The sequence below is a fragment of the Protobothrops mucrosquamatus genome, unplaced genomic scaffold, assembly GCF_001527695.2.
Source record: "Protobothrops mucrosquamatus isolate PMUCROS unplaced genomic scaffold, P.Mucros_1.0 scaffold19, whole genome shotgun sequence".
In the NCBI taxonomy this organism is placed as follows: Eukaryota; Metazoa; Chordata; class Lepidosauria; order Squamata; family Viperidae; genus Protobothrops; species Protobothrops mucrosquamatus.
The window spans coordinates 484,063-501,435 of NW_015386404.1; the positions used below are offsets into that span (position 1 = coordinate 484,063).

The 17,373-nt window shown below is 44.5% G+C and overlaps 1 protein-coding gene across 2 annotated transcripts in view; it reads left to right on the forward strand.

Annotated features, from left to right (window-relative positions):
* ARHGEF9 (Cdc42 guanine nucleotide exchange factor 9) overlaps positions 1-17,373 on the forward strand; it is a 96,684-nt gene that overhangs the window by 78,046 nt on the left and 1,265 nt on the right. For both annotated transcript variants that reach the window (XM_015810775.2, XM_029283107.1), the window contains 2 exons: positions 9,326-9,569; positions 13,044-13,112. In XM_015810775.2, coding sequence (XP_015666261.2) covers positions 9,326-9,569; positions 13,044-13,112 — 313 coding nt within the window. The remainder of the gene's footprint in view (positions 1-9,325; positions 9,570-13,043; positions 13,113-17,373) is intronic.

A 17,373-nucleotide genomic window follows, 5' to 3' on the forward strand; every position in this document is an offset into this window, starting at 1 on the left:
CTGTGGACTATTTCCTTCCTTTGGACTTGAGTTTTGCTGTTTGTGTTTTGGACTAATTGACAGGTTTGTCACCCAAATAAAAGGAATTTGTTTTGTTTTAAAGTTTCCAGCCTATTGTATCAGCAGGGGTTTGGTCCTTGTGCCTCTAACAAGGATGGCAATAGGCTGGAATAGAACAATAATTGGCCAGCCCTGGGTTGCAAGCAGTGTGCTCCATGTGTGCGCCATGTGTGCTCCAATATTTGAGGGGCTGTCACAGAGAGGAGGGAGTCAACCTATCTTCCAAAGCACCTGAAGGCCAGATAAGGAATAATGGATGGACACTGATCAAGGAGAGATTCAACCTAGAAATAAGGAGAAATTTCCTGACAGTGAGAACAATCAACCAATGGAACAGACTGCCTTCAGATTTTGGTGCTTCATCACTGAAGGCGTTCAAGAAGAGACTGGACTGCCACCTGTCAGAAACGGTGTAGGGTTTCCTACTTGGGCGGGGCGTTGGACTAAATGACTTACAAGGTCACTTCCAACATTGCTATTCTATTCTATTCTATTCTATTCTATTCTATTCTATTCTATTCTATTCTATTCTATTCTATTCTATTCTATTCTTCCATAATTCTATTCTATTCTATTCTATTCTATTCTATTCTATTCTATTCTATTCTTCCATAATTCTATTCTATTCTATTCTATTCTATTCTATTCTATTCTATTCTATTCTATTCTATTCTATTCTATTCTTCCATAATTCTATTCTATTCTTCCATAATTCTATTCTATTCTATTCTATTCTATTCTATTCTATTCTATTCTATTCTATTCTATTCTATTGAGGAGGAGGAGATTGTGGGGTCCTTGGTATTCTCTGAACTTGGTTGTTTTCTTGCAAGCGTTTCATTATCCAACTAGATAACATCATCAGTGATAGAAGAGAGAGGGGTTTGTGGAGATAAGGAGAAGAGAAAGGAAAAGCAGAAGAACTGTGGTGTCCTGGGGCTCTCAGCTTGGTTGTTTCCTTGCAGACATTTCATTACCCAACTAAGCAACATGATCAGTTGCGCCAGGGACCTCATACTTCATCCCTGAGCTACAGAGATTATCTTCTGTTGGTAGTGTGCTCCTTCCTTATGTGTTGCTTGTTTTTATTCGGACCACAAAAGATAACAGCAGCTTCCTTTGTACCGCTTTGCTCACAGCAAATTGAGCATAAATGCTGATAGTTAATGGACCACTTACCTGGTTATTATCTCCTTATTAGATCTGTTTAGAGGAAACCTAAGTCAATTGTCCTTTAATGTTTTCCCTTCTAGTAATAAATAGCAATATAGCAATTCCACTCTCTCGAATATCCGATTCTGATCAGAGGATGCAACTGGATTTTCCCATGGTGGTTGGTTTCTTTTAATCTTCATTCCAACACCAAAGATCCTTGAAAAACCATGTTAAAACCCTGTCAAATCCTTTTGCATCTCACGTGGAGTGAAAAATGCTGCTAGGTGTAATGCTTCAGATCTGATTTAGATCCTGCTAAAAGAAGAATCCCGTGAAGTGGGTCAGCCTCTGAAGCCAAAATCCAAACACAGCAGGATGTATCCTGCAGTACAGTGACTGTTGCTCGCTGAAGACAAATCCAGATTTCAGTATCCTGGGGAAAAAAATCACCTTGCTTTCTAGGCTTAAAGCCTGGAGTTATCGATAGGCTTGGAACCTAACAGGAAGTTAGAATAGAATAGAGCTGGAAGGGACCTTGGAGGTTTTCTAGTCCAGCCTCCCGCTTAAGCAGGAGAACCCACACCATCTCAGACAGGTGATTGTCTAGTCTCTTCTTAAAGATCTCCAGTGATGGGACGTCCACAATTTCTGGGGATAAGCTCTTCCACTGCTTGATTGTCCTCACTGTCAGGAGGTTTCTCCTTAAATCCAGGAGAAACTTCCTTGATCAGCTTCCAACCATTGTTTCTTGTCCTTCCCTTTGGTGCTCTAGTGAACAACCTGGCCCCTTCTGCCTTGTGGCAGCCCCTCAAATACTGGAACACTGCTATGATGTCTCCCCTATTTCTTCTTTTCTTTAGACTAGCCAAACCCAAGTCCCACAGCCATTCTTCGTATGTTTTAGTCTCCAGGCTTTTGATCATCTTAGTTGCTCTTCTCTGGACTTTTTCCAAACTCTCAACATCTTTTTTGTAGTATGATGACCAGAATTGGTTGGAGTATTCCAGGTGTGGTCTTACTAGGGCTTTGTAAAGCAGTACTAGTACTTCATGTGATCTTGATTCTATGCCTCTGTTTATGCAACCCAGGATTGTGTAAGGATTTTGACTAGATAGATACACCACGTCAGGTACAGCTCACTCTCTTGCTTTTTCCCCGGAGGTTTTTTCTCCCTTGTAAATTATGGTATTTATTTTGTTAGAGTTATGTCTGTCCTTCATTGGGAAGATCAAGATGGTAGACATAGTGCTCTTTCTTCCTATTTTTCCTGTAAGCCAGTTTGATCTAGGCTAGAAACCAGGAGACAGAGAGTTCTAGTCCCAGTTCTAGTCCCATGAAAGCCAGGTGGGTGACTTTGGGCCAGTCACACTCTCTCAGCCCAATCCACCTCACAAGGTTGTTGTGCGGAAAATAGGAAGTACATTTGCTGCCTTGAGTTACTTATAAAGTAACAAAGGTGGGATAAAAGTCTAATAATAATAATAGTAAAAATATTGCCTGGCCCAAAACTCACTTGGTCAGCCTCTGCAACTGAAGAAGTTGACTCTTCCAGCTGTGGATCCAATGATGTCACCCTTCGACCATACTATCTCTCTTGTTCGGTTTTCTCTCAAACCATTTATGAATACACTTAGTTGAGTTAAAATTATTTTTAATTCGTAATATCCCTTGTTCCGTTCTTAAATCATTGCCGTATGTGCTTCTAGTTCTTCGGTTCCTCTGATCTAAGTGAAATACAGTTGCCCCAAAATGGGATGCAAAGGACAGCTTCATAGCAGAACCAGTCTCCTAGCCTAGTAGTTGACATCTCTCTTGTTGGATGTGTTCACACAGGACTTGGACAGCCATTGATCAGGAATTTTTTATTTGGATTTGTGCACTGAGTGGGGATTGGATCGTGTGTCCTGAAGGCCCCCTTTTGATTGCAGGCTTGGTTAATGTCTTCTTGCCGAGATATGATATATGCAGTTGTGTAAGATTAATTCTATTTTAAGACTATCACCAGAAAACACACTCACTTTTCTTCTCCCCCTCTTTTTTTTTAAAAATCTGCAGGCAAAGCTTTGATGAGGGAATACCTTTCAAGAGCAGGTGGCAAAGTTGATTAAGCTTCAGATTAAATTTTCAGTATTAGGGAGAGAAATTGGAATGAAGTAGAATTCTGTTTAAGCAATCAAGCTGAGGTCTCACTCTCCTTAGAGGCAGCTCAGAGTCACTTTTGTAAAATAGATCAGCTTTTAATGCAAAGAAGGATATGATTTCTGGTTAATCATCCCAGCAGTCCTCTTTCTTCAAATTATTTCCAGGACCTTTGACTTGAAATAAAGGGAAAGAGAAAGAAGTAGAAAAAAAGAGGGCAGGGATGCCAGCCTATAATGATATCTGCTTTCCAAAATTGTCCTTGTAGGAGAACAGTTTCCATTTTAATCACAGCAAAATCTGGCTGTAGTACGGACAGTAACTTTCAGAGCAGTTTAAACAGGGAATGAAGACTGTTAGAATATCAGTTATGGATTGATAGATGCAAAAGGATAGATGCTCAAACAGGAATCCAACGTAAGGCATCTCTTGACAGTCCGACATGCTTCAGCACCTTGGAGAGTTCCACCAGCCAGCATTGGATCTTGGATCCAAGACAAATAACAGAATAACAGAGTTGAAAAGGGACCATGGAGGTCTTCTAGTCCAGCCCCCTGCTTGAGCACGAGACCTTATACCACTTCAGACAAGTGGCTATCCAGTCTCTTTTTAAAAACCTCCAATGATGGAGCACCTACAACTTCTGGAAGCAAGCGGTTCCACTGGTCAATTGTTCTCACCTCTAGGAAATTTCTCCTTAGTTCTAGGTTGCTTCTCTCCTTGATTAGTTTCCATCCATTGTTTCTTGTCTGACCTTCTGGTGCTTTCGAGAATAGCTTGACCCCCCTCTTCTTTGTGGCAGCCCCTCAAATATTGGAACACTGCTAGCATGTCACCCCGATAGATGCTTATTTCCACTAGACTAGGCATATTTATTTTTTTAATTTTATTTTATTTAGAAAATTTATATAGCCGCCTAGTCACTCATAGCGACTCTAGGCAGCTTACAAACAATAAACAGCTTACAAACATACCCAATTCCTGCAACTGTTCTGCACATGTTTTAGCCTCTAGCTCCCTCATCATCTTTGTTGCTCTTCTCTGCACTCTTTCCAGAGTCTCAACATCTTTTTTATATTGTGGCTTGCTAAAATATAAAATATAAGCCTGGCTTGCCAAAAATTGCTTTCAGCAGCCATCACAGCCTATCAGTTCATAAAGCTGATAAAGCAGCTACACCCAGTTCTTCCTTGCCACTCCATTTTAAGCCAGGTCCGTTAATATGCTGATGCGACTCGTTGGTCCTGCCACTCCAGATTAAGATGCTAGCAGATATGCACATCTCAAATGAAGGGTTGGGTTGGAACTGAGGTATCCATCAGATGCAGCCGGGTTTTCAGAGGTCTGGTGCAGCTCTTGGCATTAAAAGTATTGGAATAGGAAAGAAAAATGCACCCCAAAGTTTTGATTGATTCAGAAATGTATTATTTAAATAGCACATATGTGGGTCTGATTGGGATAAACTGTAGAGGTGACACAGAAATACGATTCTTTTAAAAAAATAATCTATTTTACTCCATTTTTATATATAGTTTTATTAATGTTTGTGTTTTACGTTCTGCATTTTGATATGGCCTATTGACTGATCAACAGTAAAGTTACAGGTATTATTGAAATAATATTTTAAAGGAAAGAAAACATAGAATTTTGATTTCTACTTTTCCCTCCCTCTTTAACACTTTCTAACCCTCCAGTCCCTAAATAATCAGTTCGGTCTTTTCTTCTTTCAACAAAAAGTCCATGTGAGTTTTTTAGTCTTTCAAAAAAGTCTTTTATCTTTTCTATCTTTATCTATCAGAGCTTAATCAACTTTGCCACAAAATGGTGAGCTTCGCCTTTTCTGGGTGTTCCACCAAGTTTACAATCCAATCTTCTGTGGGTTATTATTTAAATAGCACTTAGGTGTGCAATATAGGAAATATTTGTAAAGCAGTAAGATGTCAAGAGGAAAGAGTGCAGACAAGCAACAAATATGATTAGGGGCCTTGTGGCTAAAACATATGAAGAACGGTTGCAGGAATTGGGTATGTCTAGTTCAGTGGTGGCGAACCTATGGCACACGTGCCAGAGGCGGCACTCAGAGCCCTCTATGTGGGCACGTGCGCCATGCCCTGGAGATGGCAATCATCCCTCTTCAACCAGCTGCCCGCTAACTTGCCGAGGTCCCACATGGCCGGATGCATCCCAGCACCCATGCGCTCGCTGGCCTCTGTGTGCAGGGGCCGATGGTGTCAGGAAGCAGCCACCCCGGCCCCTGAGTCACCTTGCCCTGTGACAAGGGCACCCCCACCCTGCCTCACCTTGCCTCACCTTAACCCGCAGGACGAGCCTCCTGCCCACCGCCCCACCTGCCAGAGACCCCCTGGATCTCCCCCAGCCCTGCCTGGCCCCCACAGACGTCCCTCCCCACGAGCAACATTGAGGTGATCACGCCCACCTTGGCCACACCCACCTAATCTGCCATGACCACCACAGCCACGTCCACCCAGTGGGCCACGCCCACCTGGCAGCCAGCGATAAATAAGTGGGTTTTGGTTTGCAGTTTGGGCACTCGGTCTCTAAAAGGTTTGCCATCATTGGTCTAGTTTAATGAAAAGAAGGACTAGGGGAGACATGATAGCAGTGTTCCAGTATCTCAGGGGCTGCCACAAAGAAGAGGGAGTCAAGCTATTCTCCAAAGCACCAGAAGGCAGGACTAGAAACAAAGGATGGAAATGAATCAAGGAGAGAAGCAGTGAGAACAATCAATCAGAAGTTTTGCCTCCAGAAGTTTTGAGTGCTCCATCACTGGAGGCTCTTAAGAAGAGACTGGGCAACCATTTGTCCGAAATGGTATAGGTCTCCTGCTTGAGCAGAGAGTTGGATTAGAAGACCTCAAAGGTCCCTTCCAATTATGTTATTCTGTATGGGCTGCACTTTGAGTATCAAGTACATCTTGTCTTCCTTTGGTCTCCATTTCCATAAATTCAATATATACAGACAGCAAATGCTCACCTTCTCTTTTCAGTCTGATAACCACCAAAAATAATTCTTTGTATTCATAGATTAGTCTTCTCCAACCTGGGACCCTCTGGGTCAGTGTTTTGTAAGCGTGGCAGCTTTACGATGGGTGGACTTCAACTCCCATGATTCTGACTGGCTGGGGAATCCTGGGAGCTGAAGTCAAGCCATCTTTTTAAATATTTTTTTTTAATTTAAGAAATTTTTAGCAAAGTAGTACAAATATTACCTCCCCCCAAATTGAAAAGAAAGCATGGTGAATATGTAAGAGAAAATAAAAAAAAAGGAGAGAACAGAAAGAAAAGGTTATAAAGACAGTGGTTATAAAAGCATTTTATATTTTACCCTCTTGAAGCCTACACAGCTTAAAGTTACTGGGTTTGAAAAACACTGCTCTGGAGACAGACAGGTCATTAGGTACAATTCCTGCCCCATTTGACTTCTCCCCAAGTTCTTTGACTCACTTCCCATTTGTTTCCCAGAGGTGAGGAACTAGTAGATCTCACCTGAAGCTCCACCATACATGGTCAAGAGTGACTGATGTTAGAAATGTCTTTTCAGCAACAGCAGGAGGTCTGGATGCTCCCCACCCTGGTCCTTTGGTCTCCACTACCATGGCATTAAATACTCCACAGAATCTTGCTTCAGTTCATGTTCTCCTTGCTTTGATCATAAAGCTAACACTCACACACTCACTTTCTCTTCTTCTCCTTCTCCTCCCTCCCTCCCTCCCTCCCTTCCTTCCTTCCTTCCTTCCTTCCTTCCTTCCTTCCTTCCTTCCTTCCTTCCTTCCTTCCTTCCTTCCTTCCTTCCTTCCTTCTTCTGCTCCTCCTGCTCCTTCTTTTTCTTCTTCTCCTCTCTCCTTCTCCTCTCTCCTCCATCCATCCATCCCTTCCTTCCTTCCTTCCTTCCTTCCTTCCTTCCTCCTTCTGCTCCTCCTGCTCCTTCTTTTTCTTCTTCTCTCTCCTTCTTCTCTCTCCCTTTCCTTTTCTCTCCTGACTCATCCCTTAAAGACACAATTAAGTCAGTTGCCTACATGTTCAGCCACTTGGGACTAGATCAGGGGACCATCTGCTGTACCCCTATGTCAGCTGCTCAAATAACTTTTACCATTTAAAATTCTTTTTAAAAATAGGCCTGGCACCAGCTGTTCCAAATGAGTCTCTCTGTTTAAGTAAACTTATGTAAAATTAGGCTTGGCTGAAGCCCCTGCTATGCAAATGGATATTAAATTATGATGTTTGCTCCGTTTTTATTTCTAATTTGTACTGCAAACATTTCATATTTCAATCTGACACTTCTCTTAACAGTGTCCTTTCCCCCCCCCCAAACTTGACCAAACAAATAAATAAAAAATGACCAGAAACTTCATCTTCGTCCTGCTTGAGGAATTCTGAGTTTGGCACCAGGAAGCTAAAGATTTATTTATGACTTTATGACTTCTTTCGTAAAACTCTGCTTTGGTTCACTTCTCATTAAATTGGCTGTTTAAATTTCAAAGGGCGATGGTGTGCTCCTTCCAATGGAGTTGGTCTTTTATAATATCAGGGTTTATATTACTGGCGAGCTGTCATCTGGGCCACGTGCCTGATTTATACCAGGCAACCTTTTTGTTGTGTCATTGAAGCTATTCGGAAATTAGTTTGTCAGGAATCGTGAAGGTTTCTTACTGTTTGTAAGATAAAGTTAAAACTTGGACCCTTCTTCTCCTTGGGTAGACTGTTTTCAAAACACTTACATTTTACTCTTCCGTAGGAACATTCTGATGTTTGCAGAGTTCCATATTTGTCCAGCTGGAATGAATAGCTAGCGAAGTTGATGACTTAGGCATGGTGCAATGTTGTGCTAGGCTCATCTAGCTGCTCTTCAACAAAATATATGTATTTTAAAATAGTGGCCCAGCTTACTCGATATGGCACTTTGAATATTTCCAAAATATTGCCTCCGTAAAAAAGATAAAGGAGTCCCTGTGGATTTTACTCAAAATTTGTTATTGTTAGTTGTGAACTTGTGTCCGACCCATCGCGACCCCATGGACAACGTTCCTCCAGGCTTTCCTGTCCTCTACCATCTTCTGGAGTCCATTGAAGCTCATGCCTCCTGCTTCAGTGACTCCCTCCAGCCCCCTCATTCTCTGTCATCCCCTTCTTCTCTTGCCCTCAATCTTTCCCAGCATTAGGCTCTTCTCCAGTGAGTCCTTCCTTCTCATTAGGTGGCCAAAAGACTTGAGTTCCAACTTCAGGATCTGGCCTTCTAAAGAGCAGTCAGGGTTGATCTCCTCTAGGACTGACCGGTTTGATCACCTTGCAGTCCAGGGGACTCACAGGAGTCTTCTCCAGCACCAGAGTTCAAAGGCCTCAATTCTTTGGCACTCAGCCTTTCTTAGGGTCCAACTTTCATAGTCATGCATTCCAGCTGGAAAAACCATGGCCTTGACTATACGTACTTTGGTTGGCAGGGTGATGTCTCAAAATTTACTCATTCTCAAGAGATGTTTGGGATGTTTTGTCATTGTTAGTGTGCTAAGATGAAATACCTTTTTGAAAACCTTGAGGAGCTTGTCCTCTCTATATCAGGTCTCCTTGTTCGGAAATGAGACAACTTGGCATGGCCAACTTGTGTAGTACCAATCGGGACACAAAGGACAGGTGTACATATGAGTTGTTGTCTGCCTGTCACCACAATCACAAAGAGCAGAAGCCACCGGATAGCCCCATTTACTCAGAGTGTCCCTAGATCTTGTTGTACCTGTGCCCAATCTATTCAACACTTTCAATGCTTCCCAGCCTTTGTCTAAATAAGGTGCCAGCTCCTCCGCTGGTTCCATCCAAGGTTGGTTTTTTGTAGCCGTCTGAATGAATCGCTTCGCCATTCTAGCGATTGTGTTCACTTCTCCTGAGGAGATGAAATCAGAGTTTTAAACATGACACAGTTTTGAACGGCTGTCCCGATAATGCCTGTTCTCCTGCAGGATCTGATAAGAAGAGACATCTTGTACTACAAGGGACGGATCGACATGGACCGCTATGAGGTTTTGGATATCGAAGATGGACGGGATGACGACTTCAACGTGAGCATGAAGAACGCTTTCAAGCTACATAACAAGGAGACGGAGGAAATGCACTTGTTTTTTGCCAAGAAGCTGGAAGAGAAACTGAGGTGGCTCAGAGCTTTCCGCGAGGAGAGAAAGATGGTGCAAGAAGATGAGAAGATAGGTAAGACACGAGGTTCTAAGCAGGTACTCAGAGGTGAGGAATAGGATTCGCACCTCACACGGTGTCTGCTGGGACTCTCTGTATAAATGGGCCACAGCATCCTCCCCTCGGTGTGACTGTGGGGTCCCACGTCACACTTTAGATCACATTGTGACCAGCTGTAAGCTGAGGGCATATACTGGCCCAGTATCGGATTTTTTTTTAATATAAATGATGCTGTGTTTCAATGGTTAGATAGCCTAGACCAGGGCTAGGCAACCTTGGCTCTTTTATGACTCGTGGACTTCAACTCCCAGAATTCCTGAGTCAGCATGGCTGGTTCAGGAATTATGGGTACTGAAGTCCACAAGTCATAAAAGAGCCAAGGTTGCCTACCCCTGGCCTAGACATTGGTATTTCAACATATGATCCGTATGCATGTGGATCAGCGTACAGGGGAAGAGTACATACAAAACTATGTGTGTACAAAATGCATTGGGGAAAAACTAGCATGAGGAATGAAAAGGGAGGGAAGGAGTGAGGGTAGGGGAGAGAGGGAGGGAGGGAGGGAGGGAGGATGGGGAGGGAAAAAGGAAGGGAAGGAGAAAATTGAGGGAGAGAAAGGGAGGGAAGGGAAGGAGGGAGGGAAGGAAGGAAGAAAGGAAGGAAGGGGGAGGGAGGGAGGGAGGGAGAGGGAAAGGAAGGGAAGAGGGAGGGAGGAAGAAAGGGGAAGAAGAGAGGAAGGAAGGGGAGGAAGGGAGAAAGGAAGGGAGGAAAAAAGAAAATGGAGGGAGAAAAGGAGAAAGAAATGGAAGGAAGGAAGGAAGGAAGGAAGGAAGGAAGGAAGGAGAAGAAGCAAAAAAATGAGGGCATAATTTTACTAATCTAGGTGAAATATTAATAAGTATTGCTAGTCCATGCATGATATACCATACACTAAATAAATAAATAGAGATCAGGAACCCTTCTTCCCTCCTGGCCAGATGTTGAATGTTGGCCTCCTGCTGTACCATTTGTCCACTGGCTTCCAAACCCATCTGGAATCTCCTGAAAGAGGAACCAACAGGTTGCACTATCCCTTCCTTATTATCCATTCTTGCAATGGGGAACTGCAACCTTGTGTTTCTCCTTGCATGATAGCAATAGCAACAGCACTTAGATTATATATCTAAGTGCTTATATATATATATATATAAACCACTAAGGGGTTTACATATATATATGTAAACCCCTTAGTGGTTTACAGAGTCAGCGTATTTGCCCCCAACAATCTGGGTCCTCATTTTACCGACCTCGGAAGGATGGAAGGCTGAGTCAGCCTTCAGCCTGCCAGGATCGAACTGCTGGCAGTGGGCAGACTTAGCCTGCCATACCGCATTCTCACCACTGCACCGCCAGTTGGTCTCCTCATATAGAAAAGCCTACTTTTGTTCCCGAATCTGTCTCTCATGACGTAGAAATCCATGGGCTCCGGTTGAAGGAAATGCTTGTGCTGCCTTCAAAGGAGCTCAAGCGTATAAGGCAGAGTGGAGCAAAGAGGCCTTGAAGAAAGTATGAAGCTTTTGCTTGATGCACTTCAATGGACAGGAAGGTATTGTCTCTTTCCCAATGCAAAATCTTTAAGGTATGACAGGGCTCCCCAAATTCCCAGCCATCCTGCCCACACTGATGGGAAATCTTAAGAGTTTAGCCCCAACCTGTCTAAAGCAGAGGTCACTAACCTTTTCATCCTGGCGGCCCGGAGGGAAAAGGAGCAGCTGGGAAATTTGCGTGCACACGCACATGAACGGGGCCTTGTGCACCCATACGGCATTAACACCTCCGTTTGTGCATGCATGCAGGTGCTAGCCACCGCTGCTGCTAGCTCCGTGCACATGCACAAACAGGACGCGCAACCTGCATGGTGCTAGCGGCCCCATTTGCATATGCATGCAGGTGCTAGCCACTGCTGCTGCTAGCCCCACGTGCATGCGCAAATAGGTCTGCAGGTGCTAGCGCAAGTGGGGGTGAGTGCACGCACACATGCATGTACTGGCCAGCCTGTCCCACAGCCCAGCAGTGGACCGCAGATGTTAGGTTGGGGACCCCTGGTCTAAAGGAGCCAGTGATTGGAAGCAACAGTCCTGTGACTGGCAAGCACTTCAGAAAATGGGTGCATGCAGGTTGAACTGACTGGTTTGGAAGGATGGAAGAAAAATTCCATTGGTTTGCATTTTCATGGAAATGTATATCCACTTTGCAATTTCCAAACCAGTACATGAACTGGAGTGCAGCACTGTGGGATATCTCGTCTCATTGGGCGAAGGGGAATGTGCTCCATAAATTATGGAGCGGAGTGAATTGGTGCAATGACTCTAGGAGCAGAGGGTGGTGCTCTTGCACTTATGCACTAATGGCAAAATTCAATTATGCACGACAGCACACAAATCAAAAGCAGGCCTAGGACCGTAGATATTAAGAAGCAGTGCACCAGAAGGAGAAAAAAAAAAAACCCACACCAAAACTGTGGAACAAGAAGTTTCACATCAGAAAGGTGACTTGCAAACAGCGCGGCTATCTTCAGGGGAAGAGTGCATGCAAAACTTTTGTGTGTACATAATGCATTGAGGAAAAAACTAGCATGAGGAATGAAATGGGAGGGGGGAGAAAGGAAGGAAAGGAGGGACGGAGGGAGAAAAAGAAGGGAGGGAGGAAGGGGAGGGAGAAAGGAAGGGAGGGAAAGAGAAAATGGAGGGAGAGAAAGAGTAGGAGGGAAGGAAGGAAGGAAAAGGAAGAAAGGAAGGGAAGGAGGGAGGGAGGGAAGGAGAAAATGGAGGGAGAGAAACAGAAATGGAAGGAAGGAAGGAAGGAAAAGGGAGAAAGGAGGGGAAGGAGGGAGGGAAAAAGAAAGGGGAGGGAGGGAGGGAAGGAGAAAATGGAGGGAGAGAAAGGGAAGGAAGGAAGGAAGGAAGGAAGGAAGGAAGAGAAAGGGAGGGAGGGAGGGAGGGAAAAAGAAAGGGGAGAGAGGGAGGGAAGGAGAAAATGGAGGGAGAGAAAGAGAAAGGGAAGGAAGGAAGGAAGGAGGGAAGGAAGGAAGGAAGGGAAAGGAAGAAAGGGAGGAAGGGAGGGAGGGAAAAAGAAAGGGGATAGAGGGAGGAAAGGAGAAAATGAAGGGAGAGAAAGAGAAAGAGAAAGGGAAGGAAGGCAGGAAGGGAAAGGAAGAAAGGGAAAGGAAGAAAGGAAGGGAGGGAGGGGAAAAGAAAGGGGAGAGAGGGAGGGAAGGAGAAAATGGAGGGAGAGAAAGAGAAAGGGAAGGAAGGAAGGAAGGGAAGGAGGGGAAGGAGGGAGGGAGGGAAAAAGAAAGGGAAGGAGAAGAAGCAAAAAAAAATATATGAAGGCATAATCAGGCCTGTTGGATTAATCCCTATCTTCAAGCCTTCAGGAAATCCCCTTGGAGAAGAGGGGATATGTTTCTGCAGAGCGTTCATTCTCTCCCCCCTCCTCTTCCCTCTCCAGGCTTTGAAATTTCTGAGAACCAGAAACGACAAGCGGCCATGACCGTAAGAAAAGTCAGTAAGCAGAAAGGTAACTCCCTCCCTGTGTTGCGGGCAGTGAGTGGAAAGCAGCCGACCCAGAGTCCCATTTTTGCCCTACTGTTCCTCCCCCTCAGTGTCCTTTCATCTGCGCACCTTGTAGTGTCTACAGCTAGTCCTCAGACTATGATGGCAGTTGGGCCCAGAGCTTCCATTGCTAAACAACGCGGTGGCCAAGCACGATGGCAGGTGACCCCATTGCTTAGCAATGGCGGTCCCGGTTACTGTTGTAACCCAGAGGCCGTGTGGGGCATTAAGAGAGGACCTCATGTGAGCAAAGTCCCAGAGAAGCAGGCCAGCGGGGGAGAACAGTGGGTAGGTGGGTAGGTGTGGGTGGGTGGGTGGGTGGGCCAGTGGAGGCTGGGGGTGTTCCTGAGTCATGGCTTAACCCAGGGGTAGGCAACCTCGGCTCTTTTATGACTCATGGACTTCAACTCCCAGAATTCCTGAGACAGCATGGCTCAGCTTGGAAACCTCTCCCTTTCCTCTCAGCATGGCTGGCTCAAGAATTCTGGGAGTTGAAGTCCACGAGTCATAAAAGAGCCAAGGTTGCCTACCCCTGGTCTAGGGCAGGAGTAGGCAACCTTGGCTCTTTTATGACTCGTGGACTTCAACTCCCAGAATTCCTGAACCAGCATGGGGGAACTATGGCCCCCTCATGACTTGTGGACTTCAACTCCCAGAATTCCTGAGCCAGCATGGCTCAGCTTGCAAACCTCTCCCTTTTCCCTCAGCGTGGCTGGCTCAGGAATTCTGGGAGTTGAAGTCCACAGGTCATAAAAGAACCAAGGTTGCCTACCCCTGGCTTAACCCAATATGTAATTGAGACTTCAGTTCCCGAGCGGTTGGGCGGAGATTCTAGGAGTTGTAGAACTGCTGCATCTGGAGAAGAAGGCCAGGTTGGAGAAGGCTTGTTACAGTGTGCATAAATGCACAGGAAAGCCAATAAAGGGGAATATTTGTAGCTCAGGGTTGAAATGAGGGGTCCTTGGTGCTCTCTGAGCTGGGAGGTTTTTCTTGTAGACCTTTCAATGCCCAAACCAGGTAACATCATTAGCATTGGTCAGTTAGTCAAGCCTACCACTGATGACGGTGCCTAGTTTAGGGAATGAAATGTCTGCCAGAAGACAACCAAGCTCGCAGCACCAGAGAGACCTGCATAGGAAACCACGTATTCTCAATGATGTTGTGTGAAGATGTTGGACTAGGAGTGAGGAGTCCCAGGCTCTTCTAGTCCCCACGCCAGGAAAACTTCCTGTGTGACTTTGGGCCAGTTCCCCTCCCTCAACGCGAGAGCCAGCATGGTGTTGTGCTGAAAGAGTTGGTCTAAGAGAGGGACAATCTAAGCTTCTAGTCTCCCCTCAGCCATGGAGACCCTCCCTCAGCCCAGCCCACTTCCTAGACCCGATATTGTGGGGGGAAATGGGATGAGGGCACCCTGTACCCAGCTTCCTGTCCCAAAGGCAGGATATAAATCCAGAAGTAAACAAATAGACTGAATTGACCAATCCTTGAGATGATTATCTCCTGAGAAAGACAGGGTTGCTCCTTCAGCTCCTGCAGGGCAGGTGAAGCCATCAAAAGCTGCCTTACAGCAAAGCAGATGATGGGACAACCAAGGTCAGCATTTGTGAGAATTGGACAATCACTCGGTCTCCCCCAAGCTCCCAGCTAAAGATCAGGCAGCCACTTGATCCATTTTAATGGAAGAATCTACAGTCTTTGACAAGGAAAATAAAACTGCCTCCATTAAATTAACCTTGCAGTTTTAAGATCTGGCAAGGTTTCCATCAGCCGTACACCCTCTATTGTCTTTCTTTCTTTGTCTGTCTAGGTCAGGGGTAGGCAACCTTGGCTCTTTTATGACTCATGGACTTCAACTCCCAGAATTCCTGAGCCAGCTATGCTGGCTCAGGAATTCTGGGAGATGAGGTCCATGAGTCATAAAAGAGCCAAGGTTGCCTACCCCTGGTCTAGGTAGTTGGGCTAGGAAATTGGGGACTGAATTCTTTCTGGCCTGGAGAACAGACAATGGATCAAATTGTGCCACGGCTTGGCTTGGCTTGGCTACTCTTGCTTGTGATGTGGCTAGGATGTGGCTTCCTGCTGCTTTGAAACAGCTGGAGCTCTGGAGAAAGGGTGGATAAATGGATCAGGCCAAATGGCACCACCGTGTTAAGCTTTTTTAAAATTATTATTTGGGGAGTGGAGATTGAAGGGCAATACGGGTACCTTAAAGTCTCCAGGTGTTCATTTTACCTCTTAAACCACCTGAAACTTTCCAGTTTTGGATTGCAGGCATCAATACACCACAGAAAGCTGGCATGGCCCTCAAGTGAACACATTCCTGCAGTGGCGTAAGATTTAAAAAAAATGGATTAAGAAGGCACAAAAGAATCTCGTATATGAGAAGACGGTTCATGTTCAGAAAAAGCTTCAGATTTTGCCTAATGTAATTTAAGCGGCCGAATATAATTCGGGTTGCGAGTTGACTTCAGACCAGTTTCCTACAATACACTGCTCTCCAGAAATAATGGACAACAATCCTCCTGATCTTTGTAAATCTTGCAAATGATAGGCTAGCTGCGATTGGTGGGAGGTAGAGTTCCTGTCTTCTCGAGGGCATCAGATAAGTAAGGCTGTTTTGCACCTTCATCCAGAGAAATATTGAGTACTTAATTGCATTTATCTGCTTAACTTAGCAATCGCTCTCTGATTATCCCAATATCTCTGTGGACCCCTTGGAAAACGGTGGCGTCTTATTGAACTAGGCTTCTTTGAATATAAATTAATTGATTTCTATCACCACCAGCTTCCCATCCCTTCCTTATGCAGCCTTGGCTGTTTTTGCAGAATTGGGAATTGCCTTTCAGAAAAGCCATCCTTGTCTTTTCAACTTCGATGAATTCAATGGCGTGAAGTCAAGTGGCTTTTTCTTTTTCAGTTGAAGGCATGAATATGGAAATGATTAAAGACGAATCAAATATATGATGATGAGCAAAGATCAGCATCTCAAAGAAAATAAAGCCAGAAAGAAAAATAATAATAATAAATTAATCATATTAGTCCAGACTGGCCAATTAACCATGTCTGCACTAACTGTTGATGTATTTTCATTGTAGCCTCCAAAATTTGTAACTGTATGCTTAAGGATATCTATACTATTCTGTCTGTCTTGGGAGACTTCACAGCAGAGGTAATACAGGTGATCCTCAACTTTCAACAGTTCATTTAGTTCAAAGTTAGAGAAGCACTGAAAAGATTTATGACCATTTTTCACACTTACGACCATTTCAGCATCCCCATGGTCACGTGATCAAAATCCGGGATGCAGGAAGTCACACGGGCTGCCACAGAAAAGCCACACTTCCTAGATCCCAATATTGAGGGGAAGGGTGCCCACCCTATCTGATCTGGTAGGATGGGTAGATTCCCTGTGATTTATTAACCAGATCAAGTTCAGTGCATAGATAATATATGGAATTTGCTACTACCGGATGCAGCGGCCAACATCTTGAGTGGCTTTCCTGGGAACTAGAATATTTCCAGGGAATAAGAATATTAGTGGCAACTTGTCCAACCGGCTCTGTACGATCTTCATAATGGAAGCATAAAGTCCACATGAATGAATAGAATAGAGCTGGAAGGGACCTTGGAGGTCTTCTAGTCCAGCCCCCTGCTCAAGCAGGAGAACCTATACCGTCTGTCAGTGCAGTTGCAGGGAAATGGACTGACGTTTTGTTTTCCAAATGTGTCTGGCAAATCACTCTGGGGAAAACTTGTGGGTTGTTTTTTTAAGCCTGATTCATCAGGATGTTTTTAACATATTGCAAGAAGTTGGACTAGATGACCTCTGAGGTCCGTTCCAGCCCCTTGAGTCTGTGTTCTATCTATTTACACAAATGACAGAAGTCTTTAAAAAGGAAAAGAGGCAACTCCAAACAAATTAAAAATATAAATTAAAATAGAAGGAAGAAGAGGGAGGGAAATGTACCTCGTATTTTATATTTTATCAACTGTCAGTCTAATGAAAGCAGCCTAATCAAGAAACCGCTAAGACCACTCCCACCAACACTGGCAGGGGAAGGCACTCATATATACACAACTCCCCCTCCCTTCTACCACTGATGATGTTACCTAGTTGGGTAATGAAACGTCTGCAAGTAAAATAATCTCGAAGAGCACCAAGGACCGCACAGTTCAATCCTGAGCTAGGAATATTCTCTTCCATCAGTACTGAAAATCTGTTTACG